Raw genomic sequence first — 17788 nt, 5'->3', positions numbered from 1 at the left:
CCAAACGTTATTCCACTCACTGAGGTGGAGTACCAGGAGCGCGCTAGCCATGGAGTCAGAGTGCTCTACGTGCCTTGCCAGTGTGGACAGATAGTGAGCTAGTGTGCCCAGGGCTCCTTTAATGCGCTCTAACTCGCAAGTGTAGCCAAGTCCATAGTGTAGATGCTTCCTATGTCCACAGAAGGGGTTAGGTCACGCTAAATATGTAGGACAGGATGCAAAATTTTTCATTGATGTAGTTAGGTCAATCTAATTTTTAAGAATAGTCTGTGTTAAATGTTAACAAGGAAAACTAAAAATTCATTTTCCTCAACTGCTTAGCTTTCAGGCTTATCTTTTTTGATGTCATATCACTAATTCTTCAGTTACCATAGTCTTCCAGCATAGCAAAGATCTGAGTAGCTAATAGGAGAAGCAAGCAATGCTCTTAGGTGGGGGGCAGAGGGATGACACTGTGTCAGACCACTTTCTAACGGAACAAAGAAGCAAAACAGACACATGGCTTTTTTTTTTAATTTGCAGGTCAGCTTTAACACCCGTACAAATAAAAAATGTGTTGATATCCTTCCTGACCAAAAGTGGTCACACCCTTCCCTGCAGCACTCTGGATTTGCCTTGGATGTTTCCCATCCAAGAACTTGAGCCATCCCTACCTACCATGCTCAGCAGGTGACATTTGACCAGATCGCAGCCTGAGGGCTGACCCTTATTTTCCCTTTTGTCAGGCGGTGTAGGGATGATGTGCTCACTGAGTGAACAAGGCAAGCAGCTGGCAGTCCAGGTGTCAAACATCCTGGGGATGGACGTGTGTGGCATCGACCTACTGATGAAAGATGATGGCTCGTTCTACGTCTGTGAGGCCAATGCAAATGTAGGTTTCATTGCCTTTGACAAGGCTTGTAATCTAGATGTAGCTGGTATCATAGCGGACTATGCCGCTTCTCTCCTTCCCCCCGGTCGCTTGACGCGGCGTATGTCCTTGCTCTCTGTGGTGTCCACGGCCAGCGAGACTAGCGAGCCAGAGCTGGGCCCTCCAGCTAGTGCCGCTGTCGACAATATGAGTGCTAGCTCCAGCTCTGTCGACAGCGACCCTGAGACCACGGAGAGAGAGTTGCTCACCAAGCTCCCGGGGGCTTTATTCAACATGAACCAGCTATTAGCCAATGAGATCAAACTCCTTGTGGAATGATGCCACGTGTAAATACATTACCAACAAAACTCTTGTAAATTTTTTTTAAACCAACTTGCAATGCTGTTTATCAGAGAAGCTCAGGGAGATGAATGGAGTGGGGAGGGAATTAATCAAAAAAGTGAGATTAAAAGGTGCATATTCTCTGATTGCTGCTCTTACTTTTTAATCCTCCAGAATTTATGATTGGTTTCATTTTTTGGCAGCCAATCTCTAGTCAGTGATACCCAGTTCAAATCCATGTGGGGATTTTATTTATGTGCAGCTGTGGTCCCAAGCTTATCACAGAACATATGTATTGATGGGGAAATATTATAGTGCAATTCACACTTCTGGTTCTGGAATGCTATCTTGCAATTCTCCAAAAGTATCTGTGAACTAATGCAGCAGTGAACTCTCTCCTGCCTCTTTAAGAGCTTGATCTTGTGAATTGCTTGAGTGCCTTTAGTTTCCAAGAGAGCTGAGGGTGCTTAAGGTCTGATATTTCAAAGGTGCTGAGCATCTGCAGTTCCCATTCACATAAGTGGGAGCTGTGAAAGTTCAGCATCTCTTAAAATCAGCCCATTGTGACCTTGCAGGATCTGGCCTTAAGTGATGGGGCAGGGACAGGAAACTTGAGCTTTCAGTACAAACCTGCGACTTCTGCCATCTCAGTATTAACTGGCATGTGTCCACTAAAATGTGTCCATATTTGTTTATAAAGCTTTTGGGGGGGGATGTTTTTTAAATTTGTGGGTTTTTTTATCATTTTAAATCCTGGGACAGGTGTGTAGAGGAATCAGTCATGTTCTCATTTATGGCAGAAGTGGCATGTTTTAACTATTTTTGCACGATTGGAAGAGATAAACAGCATTGTAATGTTCGGTGTACAAAATAATGTTTAATCCAATGTGAAAAAGAATTACACTAGTTTAAAACAAATGTGCATTGACTTGTATTTGTTAGTGTTTTAGTCTTTGAGAGAGAGATGCTATGTTAATGTTCCATTTTTTTAATACATGCTAGTCCAACACACCCTTCTCTATGCCTGCATCTTTAACAGTAGCCAAAGTGAGAACACCACAAACTATTTAACAAAACGCTGACTTGAAGCCTGTAAATCATTCTTTTATTTTTGTCATTTTTTTTCGGGGAAATGTGGTAGGGTGTGGAGGAGGGAAAAGGTTGGTTGAAACCTCAGACATTTAGGATAAAGCTGAAGTTCGTTCGTTACCATTATTACTAGGCTTGTATTTAGACATTTTCAATGTGGAAAACTCTGATGTCAGCTGAGTTCCAAAACATGGATCCAGGGGAAAAATACACAGTTCTTGGCTTTGGGAAACTATGCAGCAGATTTAAAGAAAAAAAAAAAAAGGCTCAGCTAGAATAAAAATATAAAAGGGCCATAAGCAATGAATAGATGGATCCTGGACCCTGTGTATGTGTGTGTGCTATGATTTATTTATTTTTGGTTTGGGGCTGTTCAGTTTCATTTTTTCAGGCTGACCGATTTTCTTTCCTCAGTCCTTCTGGCTGTGTGTTTTCTCATTCAATTTGAGCCGTTTTGGGAAACAAAGAACCAAAACAGCAGTGTTGGGTCCATTTTGAAGTCCCCATCTTCCTCCTCCTCACCTCCTCCCTGTTCCTTCCCTCCTTCTGGGTTCATAAAGCACTGGAACTATAGATATATATAGATATAGATATATATCTATATAGATATATATATGCGCGCCTCTTTTTAGGGGGAAAAAAAGTAAAATGTTTGCGACTGAAAGACGGTTTTGTGAAAAGAGGGTTTGGAGGGGTGTTTGTGTGTGTGCAATGCTGCTGTTATCTGGATACTTTAAAGGAGCATGTCCCATGTATCCGCTGAGGCTCTGCGCTTCCTACCCCTGTGGCCCCTCCTCACCTCTCCGCTGCTCTGCTGCTTTACCGTCGCTCGCTCGGATCTTAAACAAACACAACTCATGGACACTACGGAGAGAGACTTCAAGAGGCAATAAACAGAACAGTATTAACCTGCTTTCATGGAGGTTTGATCATGCTTATTTGTACAGTTTTTTTAATTTTAAAAAGGAATGTAATAAAATGAGGGGTTTTTGTAGAATTAAATATTATTATTAAAAACAAGTGGAAGGTTGATTGTTGATGTTAGCTGATGGAGTGATCCAGATGATCCAGCAACAAAAGACGTTTCAACAGTCAAGGTCATCTCTGAAGTTTTATTCCTGAACCTTCAAGTGCACAGATTATAACAAAAGAAAACAAAAAGGTTTTCCCTTGTATAAAAAAATCAATACTCCCCAGTACAGGTTACATCCAACCCAACTTTCTAATTACAGGGTGGGAAAGCTCTGCCTCCTCACAGGCTCGTCTTCCCTCATCTGCTTACTAAGGAGCTGTTTTTTAAATAGTGTTCTGTATTCCCTTTGAGCCCCTGATTGAGCCTGCAGTTTCCAGCCCTACTTTAATATACACACTGTGAGCACCTGTGTGGGATATAAGTGAGGGAGGGTGGACAAGTCAGCTCCATGCCAGCTGGAAGTAATCAGCTAGGGCCTCTGCACTACTGTCACAGTTTGCAAAGATAACTTATTGGAAAGAGGCTGCTAACAGCTATATGATCTGAGCTGTTTTGAGTCCCCACATTGCTTGAGGGAAAGAGGCTATGGCAGCAGGGACGACTTAATGCATCTCGCCTTTAGAATTTCCTACTCACACTTCAGAGTAATACAGATTTGAGAAGAGGTACACATACTTTTATTCTGAAACACACAAGCAAATGGACAGAAGGGTATTGTGTTGTGGCTGGCTCCCTTGTGATGAGATCCTTTTGTGAGATTGGTGCTTCTTTTGCAAGATTGGAGAAAAGTTTATGGGTAGTGCTTGTTATGGGGGAGGATCAGGAGTTAAAACTTTAGACACACTAATGTAGACAGTAATTCTTGATACTGCTTACGGAAAGCCTTGCTGAGGATTCAAAGCTTTGTCTATTTGAATCAATCTTGTAGGTTCCTCCCCGCAACCTACCCATTGTCTCGTGGTCAGTGAGATGTATATAGTGGGGAAGAAAAAATGGGTTTCACATGTATGCCTGTAATACAACTAAAAAATCAAGCCTCCCATCACATCTAAACACTATATAGCTCAGCACTATGTGTTATGCTCTCTTCAGTTCTACATCCTAAAGAACGCTTTCCATATTCTACTGCCTTAATAGAGCTAACATTACCTGTCGTATTCTGGTTTGGAAGCTTATATTGGAAAGGGCACGTAATCAAGATACACTGAGGATTTTTAAAAAAAGGGCTGATACAGATAATGGTGGTGCATGTGTTGTTAATATATATATCTTTTTTTTTAAGGGAGGGGAGAGAAATTTGAGTGAGCCAAGCAGAAACTTTTGTTTGCAGAAATAAGTTTTCTTAATTTAAACCTGATGGAATTTGTCATCTTGTTTGTAACAGTGATTTGGGGGGAAGGGGAGTTGTGAATTTTTCTGCTGTGTGATTTGGTCACATGTTTAAAATTCTTTGTTTACCATGTTTAATTCTAAATTGTCTGTATGGCTTTGTATATTAAGTATTTTTTTAATTTTTTTGATGTGTTTTATAAAATCATCCCTCTCTGGAATGCTACAATGCCTCATCTGTAACACGTGATGGAAGAGTGATGCTCTGTATACACATGGACTATTTATTTATTTTTTTTGGTGTTCCACCCCCTCTGAGCTATGTGGTCATGCTTTGATGGCTTTTCCCCCTCCTGCTTCACATTTGCAGTCTTTCATGTGTGATATCTGCCCAGGAAACGCCTCTGGAACTACTGTTTATGTTGGCCAAAAAAAAAAGAGGACATTTCTTCAAATGTTGCACTGGACTTTTAAATCCCACATGTGATATCAGTAACTCTTTCTAAAACTCCTCTCTTTTTCCTCAAATGCAAAAAGCCCTATTTGGTTAAATATGTAAGGGGCCTCACGGGCTTAGAGAGACTTTGTGAAAGCAACCCGTGTGTACAATATCTTTCTCATGGCTCGCTCTTTTTGAGAAGGTTTATGGGCTTTATGGCTGGTGTGAGACACACGACCCACTCCTGTTCTCTATGGAATTGTAGGTGCTCAGACAGGTAACCTCTGCTGCTACTGTTTTTTTTCTTCATTTTTAATTTTTCACTGTTCTAGGAATTCCTTTAAAATGTTAACACATTGCAGGATTTATAACCAAGTGTTTGCTGCCTTTTCCATTTGTTTTGTTTTGTTTTTCTTTTACGTCTCTCTTGACCTTGGAGAGTGTTCCGATGGTGGATCTTAGCCTACTGTTGGTAATCTCCAAACCCCTTGTGTTCCAATTTTCAGTTGAAATGTTCGGGTTTTTTTCATTTGTTTAAACCAACGTCAGAAAGTGAAGTGTGGGTTTTGGGTGGGCATTGTAATTTTGTTTAACTGAAATTGTTCTATTGTGTGTGTGTGTGTGTGTGTTCTTTTTTTTCTTTAAAAAAGATGTGTTCTAACAGTTTGCACTTTCTTACTGTTCTTTGCAAAACTTTTCAGGAGCCAAAAAAGTCAAACAATCCAGAGAAAAACTTCCCTTCTCCCCTTTCTGATGGCAAGAGTGAGAGCTTATGAAAAGTCCTTGAGAATGTTCCTTCCTAAACTTTTCTCCCCAGTAATGCAAGCTGGTAAAACAGTAAACGCAGCAGTTTGGTGGCATCCAAAACCGACCTGTTGGCAGGTAAATTCACTCTTTCTGCTCTTTTTTTCTTTTCTTTTCTTTTCTTTTTTCAACCCTCACGTGTTTGCCTTTCTTCCTTCCCATTTTCCACCATCCACCCACTAGTTTGATGAAGCTTCTCAAAGGATGTCCTCAGTAATGAAGCTTAGAGAGCAAATCCTACTTTCCTTCTTTTCCCCACCCCCACTTGTACAAGATAGATTTTAAGAAATTTTTCGGGGTTTCTCTCTTAATGTGCTCAGGTGAGCCACTGTGAGGGTGGCTTAAATACCACTGCTGTGTCAGAATGATTGGAGGGATGATGTCTAACTACACAAATTTGACCATCCTCTGTGTATCTCTCTACTTTTTCCTTCCAATATGGTATTCTGGCTTAAGTTTTCACAGGGTTATGGTGCTTCCCAGGTGCACGGTGAGCACAAAGTTTAACAGCATCAATTGGGAGTTGAAAGGTATGGAAAACTAGTATTAAAAAGGTTGGATTAGGGTTAAAATTTTGCAGATATGGGGGACATGGCAAATGGGAGAATACCTCTGCTAAATAGAACTACATCTGGGCTGACTGTATATGTTTTGGGCATTTTTAATGATCCCCCTAACTATAATATCCAAGGACCAATAAATAATTTGCCCTTCTGTAGTACCTCACATTCACTGATCTCAACGCACTTTGCAGTTGTTGACAGTGTAACCTCCCAAATCCTTTGTGGGCTAGGAGATTCCGTGTTCTACAGGTGTAAGCAAAGAGGTGAAGTGGGTATTGGAGGGCGTTTCTGAGCAGGGCGAGTATGACACTTCAGGCTGGCTTACAAGTGCTCCCTCGTATAATTTATTTCTAGGTACTCTTGCCCTTTTGAAGATCTTCTGTATATGTGAATAACTCCGATCTTCGTAAGCATTAAAAAAATTTGACTTGTGACCATCTCAGTTTGTTTCCTCTGTGCTCTAGAAAAGAACAGTGCTGGTATATTCAGCTTGTGTGAGCAGCAATACTCAGAACAAGATGGTGGGGGGGAAGTAATTTTAGATAGAGCCAAATTTTGCTCTGTTATGCTAATCTGAAGTATCAGTGAAATGACCAGATTTTCACTGGTATAACAGAGTGTAGAATTTGTGCCTTTAATTTCACATGCAAGATAATTGTACAGACCTGTTATACTCACATTTCCAATGCTTTTTCCTTTCAGACACGCCCACTTCTCTCGTCTCACCACTGGGCAGGCCTATTCCTTTATTTGTGTATATTTTTGTGAATCAGCTGCTGAAAGACACAGTAGGCTTTCAGGCATGTGGCTGGGTGTCTTCTGTTTTGCGGAAAGATCTGCGGATTTCTAATACTTTTTAAAGATAGGTCTGAACCCTCCTTCTTCCCCCATCACCTTAAGTTAACCAGATCTGAACTTGCCTCTAGACTTTGCACTCAGACCCACAGTTAACATATTTCTTCAAAGTTTTCTTGGTGGTAGAAAACGTTAAGCCCTGTGAGTGTTTATAAACAGTCTTTGGTGGGAAGCATAGAAAAGAAAATCTCTTTCAGTCCACTGAAGCTGATGTCTCAATCCTCTACTCTCCTGCCCCTCCCTTGTTGCTGGAATGGCTTTCAAAGCCTGATACTAATCTTGCTTGTGTCCAGTGCTTTGCAAAGTGTGTTGGGTGAGGGGAGGATGTTGGAGAAACTTGAATAAGTCTTGGCAACTTAGACAAAAGGATCCCTATTGTGTAATTATGTGAGTGCTGAACAAGAACTTCTTCTATATGCCCTTCTGCTGCAACAGAATAATAAAACTGGTAGGTGGCAGTAGCAGAAGAAGGAACTAATGTGGCTGGGACCTGCGAAACCTACAATTCAAGGAGAGATGGATTGCAAAATGTTAACTGAAGTAAGGGGGACAGAGGAGAGAGGCAGAGTCCTTGAACTGTCACTTTGAATGGTGAGTGTGGTTTTACTCAATTCTTACCCATCATAGGAATTATCATAGTAGAATGAGCACCTTGGCCCTTCTCGACTGGTGTCATCTGACATTCAGCATCCCACTTCCAGCTGCCTCTGACGTGGGCTAACACTTGGATATCTCACAGGGAGACATAAGCCCCCATAATACTACTTGTTGTCAAATGTGGAGAAAATTTCTTCCTGACCCCCAGCCAGTGATCAGCCCTGAAACCAGAAGACTCATAGCCAATATGCTTAGCTACTCTGTGTGCTATTCACTTTATATATATTCCTTTCTGGAATTTTTCTGAGTATTAATCTATAATAACAAACACCACTTGATAAATATATTTAGCATTTCCTCCCCCAAAATACTTTCCTATGTACGTTAAAATCAGTCACCTCTTTAATCTCAAGTGCTCTCATCGTACTATTCTGACAAGTTTTCATCCATTTAGTGTATGTAGGGAGCATTAACTGCATATTGTGTAGCATGCAACTAGCTGTGTATCTTAGTTTTATAGTCCAAGTCAGTGCTGCCTAGGATGCCACAGTTGTCACTTTTCTGCACACCGTGGCCACTCAAAATTTCACAGCAACAGCGGAGATCGTCCTTCAGTAAATGCACAGGGCTCAGCTGCTTGAACTGAAGGACATTCCATTAGCAGGGTAGAGGTTGACACAGTGAAGCCATTCTGATTCCAGCCAGTATAGAGCAGTGGTGGGTGTACTAGTCAGCTCAGTGCATTATTTCCTTAGAAAAATATTTTTCAAAATCTTAATGTGAGTAGAAATATTTTCCATGATACTTTATTAATAATAATAAATAAGAAGTCGTCGTCGTCGTCATCTCCTTGGGATTTACACTGTCCTCTCTACCATTGTACTGCTGCATGTGAATATAAATTGAAACTAACCCATCAGGTTCAGTGTTGTTGTAGCCATATTGGTCCTAGGATACGAGTCCTCTCCTCAAAGGAAACCTGCAAAGCATCTTCAAAAGATGAACCTGGGAAGGTAACTTTGTAACTCTGCTAGACACACAAAAACCATGGACATAACAGAAACACTGATTTTATGACGCATAACAATTTCTAACATACCTTGTTGCCAACAACCTTCCTTTGTCCTATGACTGCAGACGTGTTAATTTCCCACTTCATTTTAAGTGGTCTCCTACAACACTTGGCAAACCCTTATGTGTAACAGTTTGTCCCACCTTGTATTTAACTTGAACACTCTGGTTACCTTCCCCAGACCTCAAAAAGATCTCCATGTAGCTTGAAAGCTTGTCCCTTCCACCAACAGAAGTTGGTCCAATAAAAGATACTGCCTCACCCACCTAGTCTTGATCTAGTTCAGTAAGTCAAATTGGTAAGTGAAGTGCAAAAAGTTAAATTGCTTACAATGTGAAATGTGAAAAAGGCTTCCAAATATTTAAAATCAGTGATGGAATTCATTTAAAAAAACCCACCTGTCTGATTATACTTGTTATATAGAATATCAAAAAGTTTTATATAATAACAGGATATAAGGAATTAATACAGCAACAAAAACAAACCCAACATGGTAATCAAAAAGCTATTGAGCTAGGAAGAGGTGAAGAGCAGAGGTCATTATAAAATCCACTCTCCATATAACTATGTAAATGTTATGATACTTAGAATACTGTATGTGATAGACACCCTAGAAATACAGTGGAAAGGATATTGTGTGGTCTTCATGGAAGACAGAAGTGAAAGATACTTACTGGAAACTACCTATTCATTGGCTATGCAAAGCAAGGTCTAAGGCTATGTCTACATTGCACTTTTGTCAGTAAAACTTTTGTCACTCAGGTGAGGGGAAAAAACACCCCCCTGACCAACAAAAGTTTTACCAATGAAAAGCACCGCTGTGGACAGCGCTTTGTTGGTGGGAGATGCTCTCCTGCTGACAAAGCTACTGCCCCTTGTTGGATGTGGTTTTGTTTTCTCTCCAGGAGAGTGCTCTCCTGCTGACAAAGAGCAGGTACATTGCATGCTTTACAGCGCAAGGCTTTAGCAGCACAGCTGTGCCTCTGTAAGTTGCGCAATGTAGACCTAGTCTAACACTCAGCCTGATGGCATCCATGTTTCTGTCTGTCTTCCTCCCAGACAGAAAGAAAAGAAATGGGGGGGGGGGCACGGCACACCTTGCCCCTGGAATAGAGGGAGGAGCTCATGAGGGTTACAGGGAGTACCTGAAATAGAGAGGGTGGCACACAGGTAGTTTATGGGGACTAAGGGGCTACAAGGAGAACCTGGTTTGTGCAATACACTCAGCCCTCAGAAGCAACAAAATGTATGACCCTTTAGTTATAATGAACACTTTGTAAATCTACAGCATACCTCACTGCATTTGGCTTCTAAATCAAGTACCTTAGAAGTAACTTGTAAAATGTGCAACCTGCCTTCTAAAATAGCTCTGTTATTAACTGGCAAGACAGACTGTTCTGCTGTTTGTCCCACCAGAATGTCTTAAAGTCCGAAAGAAGGTTCTTGCGGTTATAGCACATTGATATGGCAGAAATGTTACTTGGATGTGATTAAAATGCATACAGTGAATAATATACTGTTGTCCCTTTTTTCTTCAGTAAGACTATCCCCTGTTCACTTTGCACTTAAATATTATGCTTGGTTAAATACTAAGGGCAAAATCCTGTTTTCTTTACTTATCTGAGTAGTCCCATTAAAACCATCTGGAGTACTTATTGTGTGGGAAGTAAGCACGATTTGATCCGAGGTTATTTCAGAGGGCACAAGAAACTAAGGTCTAGGTGCAAATTGGAAAGGTGTTTTGAGTAGAGATTTGTAAAGAGAGTTCTGGTCAGTGGAGTGATACACAAATGTTGTTCTAAATGGCAGGAGCTGTAGAGAAGAAGGCTTTTGTATTTAGAGTTAAGAGACTGAAATGCCAGAGAGCAGATTGTGATAGTCAAGGCAAGCAGAGTCAAAAGCATAAGTGAATGTTTCAGCAGCAGTGGAGTCAAGACGGTAAAATGGAACTTGCTCAGCTTTAGCACTCCCCATCTGTCCGTTGAGAGGAAGAAAATAAGAAACATACCCACCCTCCTCTCCTGTGGAAAAGGCTTTTTAGCCTTCACAAGATGGAGGAGAAAAACTGAGTGTTGCAGTGGACCTGGGGATGGGCATGGTGTAGAAACCAGCACAGCTCCTGTCCATGGAGACAGATGGTCATTCTGGTTAAAAATGCTGCTATGTTTCTCGTAGTAAAATGACAATTTTTTACCCTGAGTGTGAGTTTTACCCTGAGGCTACCAAGAGGCGTGAGGAGGGCAGGTAATAGTCAGTCCCCTAACCAAAAACGTTAGTCTCAAAACTAGGGCCCTACTAAATTCGTGGTCCATTTTAGTCAGTTTCACAGTCATAGGATTTAAAAAATCTTAAATTTCATGATTTCAGATATTTAAATCTGCAATTTCACTGTGTTGTAACTGTAAGGGTCCTGGCTCAAAAGGAGATTGCAGGGACGGTCGGAAGGTTATTGTAGGGGGGTCGCTGTATTGCCACCCTTATTTCTGTGCTGCTGCTGGCGGCGGTGCTGCCTTCAGAGCTGGGCCTCTGGAGAGCAGTGGCTGCTGGCTGGGAGCCCAGATGTGAAGTCAGTGTCATTGCCAGCAGCAGCAGATAAATAAAGATGGCATGGTATGGTATTACCACCCTTACTTCTGCACTGCTGCTGGTGGGGCACTGCCTTCAGGGCTGGGCTTCTAGCCAGCAACCGCCGCTCTCCAACCATCCAGCTCTGAAGGCAGGTCAGAAGTAAGGGTAGCAATATCAGACCGCCCCCCTTTGGGTCAGGACTCCCTGTTTGTGAAACGCTGGTCTCCATGAAATCTGTATAGTATAGGGTAAAAGTACACAAAAGATCAGATTTCATGGTCCATGACACGTTTTTCACAGCCATGAATTTGGTAGGGCCCTACTCATAAGGCATCTCCAGTTGATCTTGGTAGTTGAATTGGGGAGGTAGGGGTATAGAAATGTGAGCCTTACTCACAAAGGCAAGGCTTGAGGTAGCCATTTTAGGTGTTCAGCAAAGATTTCTGAGATGCAAGAAAACTGGGGATTAAATTAATGTTTGTTTTTCATTTTTTGCATAACAACGTCTAACACAAAGATGGACTACAAGCCGTCAGGAACGCTATCCCCGATAATGTCACGGCTAACCTGGTGGCTGAACTTTGTGACTTTGTCTTCACCTATAACTACTTCACATTTGGGGACAATGTATACCTTCAAATCTGCGGCACTGCGATGGGTACTCGCATGGCGCCACAGTATGCCAACATTTTTATGGCTGACTTAGAACAACGCTTCCTCAGCTCTCGTCCCCTAATGCCCCAACTCTACTTGCGCTACATTGATGACATCTTCATCATCTGGACCCATGGAAAAGAAGCCCTTGAGGAAGTCCACCATGATTTCAACTATTTCCATCCCACCATCAACCTCAGCCTGGACCAGTCCACACAAGAGATCCACTTCCTGGACACTACGGTGCTAAGCAGCGATGGTCACATAAACACCACCCTATATCGGAAACCTACTGACCGCTATTCCTACCTACATGCCTCTAGCTTTCATCCAGATCATATCACACGATCCATTGTCTACAGCCAAGCTCTACGATATAACCGCATTTGCTCCAACCCCTCAGACAGAGACAAACACCTACAAGATCTCTATCATGCATTCCTACAACTACAATACCCACTTGCTGAAGTGAAGAAACAGATTGACAGAGCCAGAAGAATACCCAGAAGTCACCTACTACAGGGCAGGCCCAACAAAGAAAATAACAGAACGCCACTAGCTATCACATTCAGCCCCCAACTAAAGCCTCTCCAACGCATCATCAAGGATCTACAACCCATCCTGAAGGACGACCCATCACTCTCACAGATCTTGGGAGGCAGGCCAGTCCTTGCTTACAGACAGCCCCCCAATCTGAAGCAAATACTCACCAGCAACCATACACCACACAACAGAACCACTAACCCAGGAACCTATCCTTACAACAAAGCCCGTAGCCAACTCTGCCCACATATCTATTCAGGGGACACCATCATAGGGCCTAATCACATCAGCCACACTATCAGAGGCTCGTTCACCTGCGCATCTACCAATGTGATATATGCCATCATGTGCCAACCAATGCCCCTCTGCCATGTACATTGGTCAAACTGGACAGTCTCTACGTAAAAGAATGAATGGACACAAATCAGACATCAAGAATTATAACATTCAAAAACCAATTGGAGAACACTTCAATCTCTCCGGTCACTCGATTACAGACCTGAGGGTGGCTATCCTTCAACAAAAAAATTTCAAAAACAGACTCCAACGAGAGACTGTGGAATTGGAATTAATTTGCAAACTGGATACAATTAACTTAGGCTTGAATAGAGACTGGGAATGGATGAGTCATTACACAAAGTAAAACTATTTCCCCATGAAGAAAAGGAGTACTTGTGGCACCTTAGAGACTAACAAATTTATTAGAGCATAAGCTTTCCTGAGCTACAGCTCACTTCATCGGATGCATTTCGTATTTCTCCCCCCCACCCCCACTGTTCTTCAGATGTTCTTGTTAACTGCTGGAAATAGCCTACCTTGCTTGTCACCATGAAAGGTTTTCCTCCCTCCCCCCCTGCTGCTGGTGATGGCTCATCTTAAGTGATTGCTCTCCTTACAGTAAGAAAAGGAGTACTTGTGGCACCTTAGAGACTAACAAATTTATTAGAGCATAAGCTTTCGTGAGCTACAGCTCACTTCATTGGATGCATTCCTCGGATGAAGTGAGCTGTAGCTCATGAAAGCTTATGCTCTAATACATTTGTTAGTCTCTAAGGTGCCACAAGTACTCCTTTTCTTTTTGCGAATACAGACTAACACGGCTGCTACTCTGAAACCTCTCCTTACAGTGTGTATGATAAAACCCATTGTTTCATGTTCTCTGTGTGTGTGTGATACACACACACACACACACACACACACACACACACACACACACACACACACACAATCTCCCCTCTGTATTTTCCACCAAATGCATCCGATGAAGGGAGCTGTAGCTCACGAAAACTTATGCTCAAATAAATGTTAGTCTCTAAGGTGCCACAAGTACTCCTTTTCTTTTAATGTCTATCCAGTCTACTTTCCCCACCAGATGCAGCACAGAGCAGAGTGCCCTGTGTTTGCTGCAACCCCCACTGGTAAAGAGATCCAAGAAGGGAGTGGAATGGCTTGTATTTCTTTTCAGAGTCCAAGGGGGGTGGAAGAGGAGGTGCATTAATGAAAAGGGGAGGGGCTTCAGCCTCCCCTGTCACCCCAGCCCTTGCCCCCCTTCCCCCCCCAGCCCTGCCAGCGTGGATTAGGCTGGGACAAAGAGTGGCATTTACATTTTGCTGAGGCAGGGCATTGTCAGGGTATTTCTCCATTTTCCTTTTGTTCTCTTCAGAAGCCTTCTTTTTTTCCTCTCCTCTATAGCATATCAGAAAAAAATGCAGGGGCTGGATGGGGGGCAGAGAGGGAGTGGGGACAGTTTCTGATAGCAAATCAAAACTCTCTTTAATGGCATGACAAGCGATGCAAGTGTTGCCAAAGTATTTAAGTGACAGAGAGGAACAGTATGGCAGAGGCTCAGTAGATTGAACACTTTCCCAGAAGAAGGTTTCGTAAAAAGATATCAGTGGGTTTCATCCCTTATATCTATTTGGTGGTATTGTCCATTTCTGATTTGGTGGCAAGTTACGGCATAAGAAAGACAGAAATAGCATCACTATGATATGCAGAGGTTTCTCTTTGTGTAGCACTGTTCCTAAGAGCAAAGTGCCTGGGGGGTGGGAGAGCGATGGTTTTGTCACTTCATTGCCCGTTCCCAGTCTCTGGAATTTCTCTCCTGTAGGGAGCAGAGTGGGAAGGGGGAGGGGAACATAGCTGCGTTTTTGGTAAGCAGTAATTTTGCCTGTAAAATAAAAGGCAGGTTCCATCTAGTCTGGTTCCAATCATGCACTCATTGATATTGCTGGGAGAGGATCAGATCTGCTGTTTAGTAAAGGAGGAAGAGAAACGGAAGGAGGGGGAAGTTGAAAGTGCTGCCTGCCTTGAATAACTGCATCCTTTGTGGCTGGCTTTTTATAGCTTCCTGGTGTGGTTGTGTATATGTCTTACTAAAAGAATGGCTGGCTGCAGAAAGCCCTCTGCTGTTGAGAGTTGAGATCGAGGAGGGGGGAGGATTAGACTGAACGGGTACCTAGCCAAAACCTACCTACCAGTGAATTTTAGTTCTAGGGTTTGACTAGACTACGATTAAAGGTGTTTTTTTTAATGTTAGCTAAAATGTTTAAAATAAGGTATTTTCAAATGTCTGTAGAGCAAGCAAGTTGTATTTTAACATGTTAGCTGGTTGAGGGAAACTCCCAGGAGGGGTTTTAACACCTATTAAAATACAGCTTTCCTGGTCAACTCTAGAGTTTTAAAATATTTAGCTAATGTTTTAAAAATACACCTTTTATAATAGTCTAGGCATATCCTTTAAAATACTGTCATTTAGACTCTCTTCTCCCCCCTGTGAACGCTCAGACTTATTCCACAAAGGGAAAGAGGTGGTGGTTGGATCCAGTCTTTATTCAGTCTGCCTGCATATTTATACCATGCTCAGCATGATGGTAAGGGAGAGTTCTGTTTTGGGGCGCACTACAAAAACCTTTCTTTGAATTTGCAGAGCACTAATAGTACATAACTGCTGCAGAAAATGGCAGCTGCTTTCTGACCTCCAATTATTTTTTTCATGATTTTTTTCCTGTGGTCCTGTACCGTTATTTCATTTATAGATACACTGCATTTATGTAGCAATGTTAAATCCTTGGGTTAAACTAGGGCAGTATGAGACGGACCTATATTTTGTGGTTGGGCAGCAAACTAGAATCTAGTTGATAATAGATACTGTTTTATGGTAACATAAAAAGATTTGTATAGTTACTGTTCCGAGGGATTTTTGTTCTGAGTCCATCATATGAACTCTTTGTATTATATGGCGGAGTCTTTGGAAAATTGTGTGGTAATTTGAATTTGACAAGGAGAAGGATGCTATTATGGTTAAATTACTTGGACTGGGAGTTAGAAATCCTGGGTTCTATTCCTGCCCTTGCCACAAACTTGCTGCCACCTTGAGGAATTCATTCAATTTCACCATGCAGGCTTCCTCCATTATTCACAAAAGCAGCATGGGGGGAAATTGAGCATACTGACTTCCCTCATGGGGGTGTTGTGAGGCTTTAATTCATTAATGCCTGTAAAGCACTTCGATTCTTGGAAGGGAGGAGTTGTAGAAGTGCATATTATTCATATTCTTATTACCTAGATAAATAAATAAGCAGGAAGTGCTGTGGAGCACAGCTCCATGAGCCCAGATACCTAAAACTTCAGCAGAGAGAGGGGAATGGGTAGTACTGGTATATACATGTACTAGCTCCACTTTTCAATGCCTTAATGCAGTTGTGGGGTAGAGGCCAAGATGGTTAGTGATGGCAGGATGTCTTTGGTGGGGGATGGGAAGACAGCACTGGCTCTGTCTATACCTTAAAGACTTCATTGCCATTTTTATAAGAATTGGATTTCCCCCAGTATCCTTGTGCAAAGTTTTTCTTCGTCACCACTTTGGTGTGGAATACTGTGTCAGTCAGTCTCCGCTCTGTCCAGGTATTGACATTTTTCTGCTGTTGTATGTTATGCACACAACTTGCAATATACTCTAGATGCTTTAGGAAGACACTCAAGATGAATTGCTTAAGTTTCTTCAGGGGAGTGAGAACACCATACGGCCCTATCCATCTGACAAACACAAGGATGATAGAACCAACACCATCATTCTAATTACCTTTCCTGCCCATCTGTGGGGCAGCATATGGGAGCAGTAGCCCAAAATCACAATCTGTTGTAGGAGGCTTTGTGCCCCTCCCTGAATGCCAGAAATGTTTGTCTTCCATGTGGCAGATTCCAAGGCTTTGTCAGTGGGAGAGCTGGGAAGAGAGAGAGAGAGAGGTTGCAGTTTGACTCTGGTAGACATTTTACACACATTTCTCTCCATATGAAATATTTCTGCAGGAATGTAATACTGGTGAAAGGTGCTGGATCAGCAGCCCCAGAGATTGAAATCCTCTATCCATAGGACAGGCAACACACAGGTATCAGTGGTCAAACTTCTCCCTCAGGGCACATAGCCTCTACTGCTCCTCACCCCCTGAGCTGGAGGGACCTTCCTTAAGGTCAAGAGGGGAGTTTTGGTCTCCATGGCCTATTTAGTTCTTGGCATGTCTTCTAAGACTGCCAATTGGTGGTGGTAGTTTTTGTGATGCCTGCTTGAATTTCTGATTGTATATTCTCATGAAGGAGACTGATTTTCTGTGGTTTATTTCTCTAGGCATTGTGAAGCGGCAAGAGATCTTTCTTTCCCCTTTATGGGAATACTTTTTCTCGCTCCGTTACTCTCGATGATGAAGGGATGAGAGAGCAGAACTGAATAAGTGGGACGACAGCCAGAGTTTGAGATGAAATGATAGCAGCCACAGTGATGCTGCCTTTGTTACATGGAAAAACTAAATTAAAGTGTTGTGAATTGTAACTTACAGAAATTTGATGTTCTTTTCAGTAGTCGTTTCTCTGTAAACGTATTGTTCTCTTCCTCTGTCTTGTGATTAATTTCTCAGTGTCAGCTGACATCAGAAATGTGATGACCTCACAGCACTGGTACAGTGAAGACAGAAACCTGTCACTAACTCCAGGATATTTTAAAGATACAGGACGGAGAATTTGTATTTCCCTAGCACGTTTCATTCTGAAAGATGCCAAAACGCTTTATGGAGTGGGCATGGGGTAGAGTTGTGATGAATTTACTTTCCCAAAT

General features: G+C 42.2%; 1 protein-coding gene across 2 annotated transcripts in view; it reads left to right on the top strand.

The window, feature by feature from the left end:
- The window catches only part of RIMKLB (ribosomal modification protein rimK like family member B), a 95087-nt gene extending 77581 nt beyond the window's left edge, over positions 1-17506 (top strand). The window contains exons 7-10 of one of the 2 annotated variants that reach the window (XR_006281219.1): positions 726-5299; positions 5724-5904; positions 16990-17069; positions 17306-17506. Coding sequence is in view for 1 of the 2 variants with exons in the window: in XM_038410906.2 (XP_038266834.1) it covers positions 726-1189 (464 nt within the window). In the remaining variant the exon portion in view is untranslated. The other variant, XM_038410906.2, reaches the window with a different exon arrangement.
- The last annotated feature ends 282 nt before the right edge of the window (positions 17507-17788 follow it).

Source organism: Dermochelys coriacea, chromosome 1 (assembly GCF_009764565.3).
Source record: "Dermochelys coriacea isolate rDerCor1 chromosome 1, rDerCor1.pri.v4, whole genome shotgun sequence".
In the NCBI taxonomy this organism is placed as follows: Eukaryota; Metazoa; Chordata; order Testudines; family Dermochelyidae; genus Dermochelys; species Dermochelys coriacea.
Note: the sequence above shows the minus strand (reverse complement) of the source record. Positions and strands in the feature narration are given on the sequence as shown.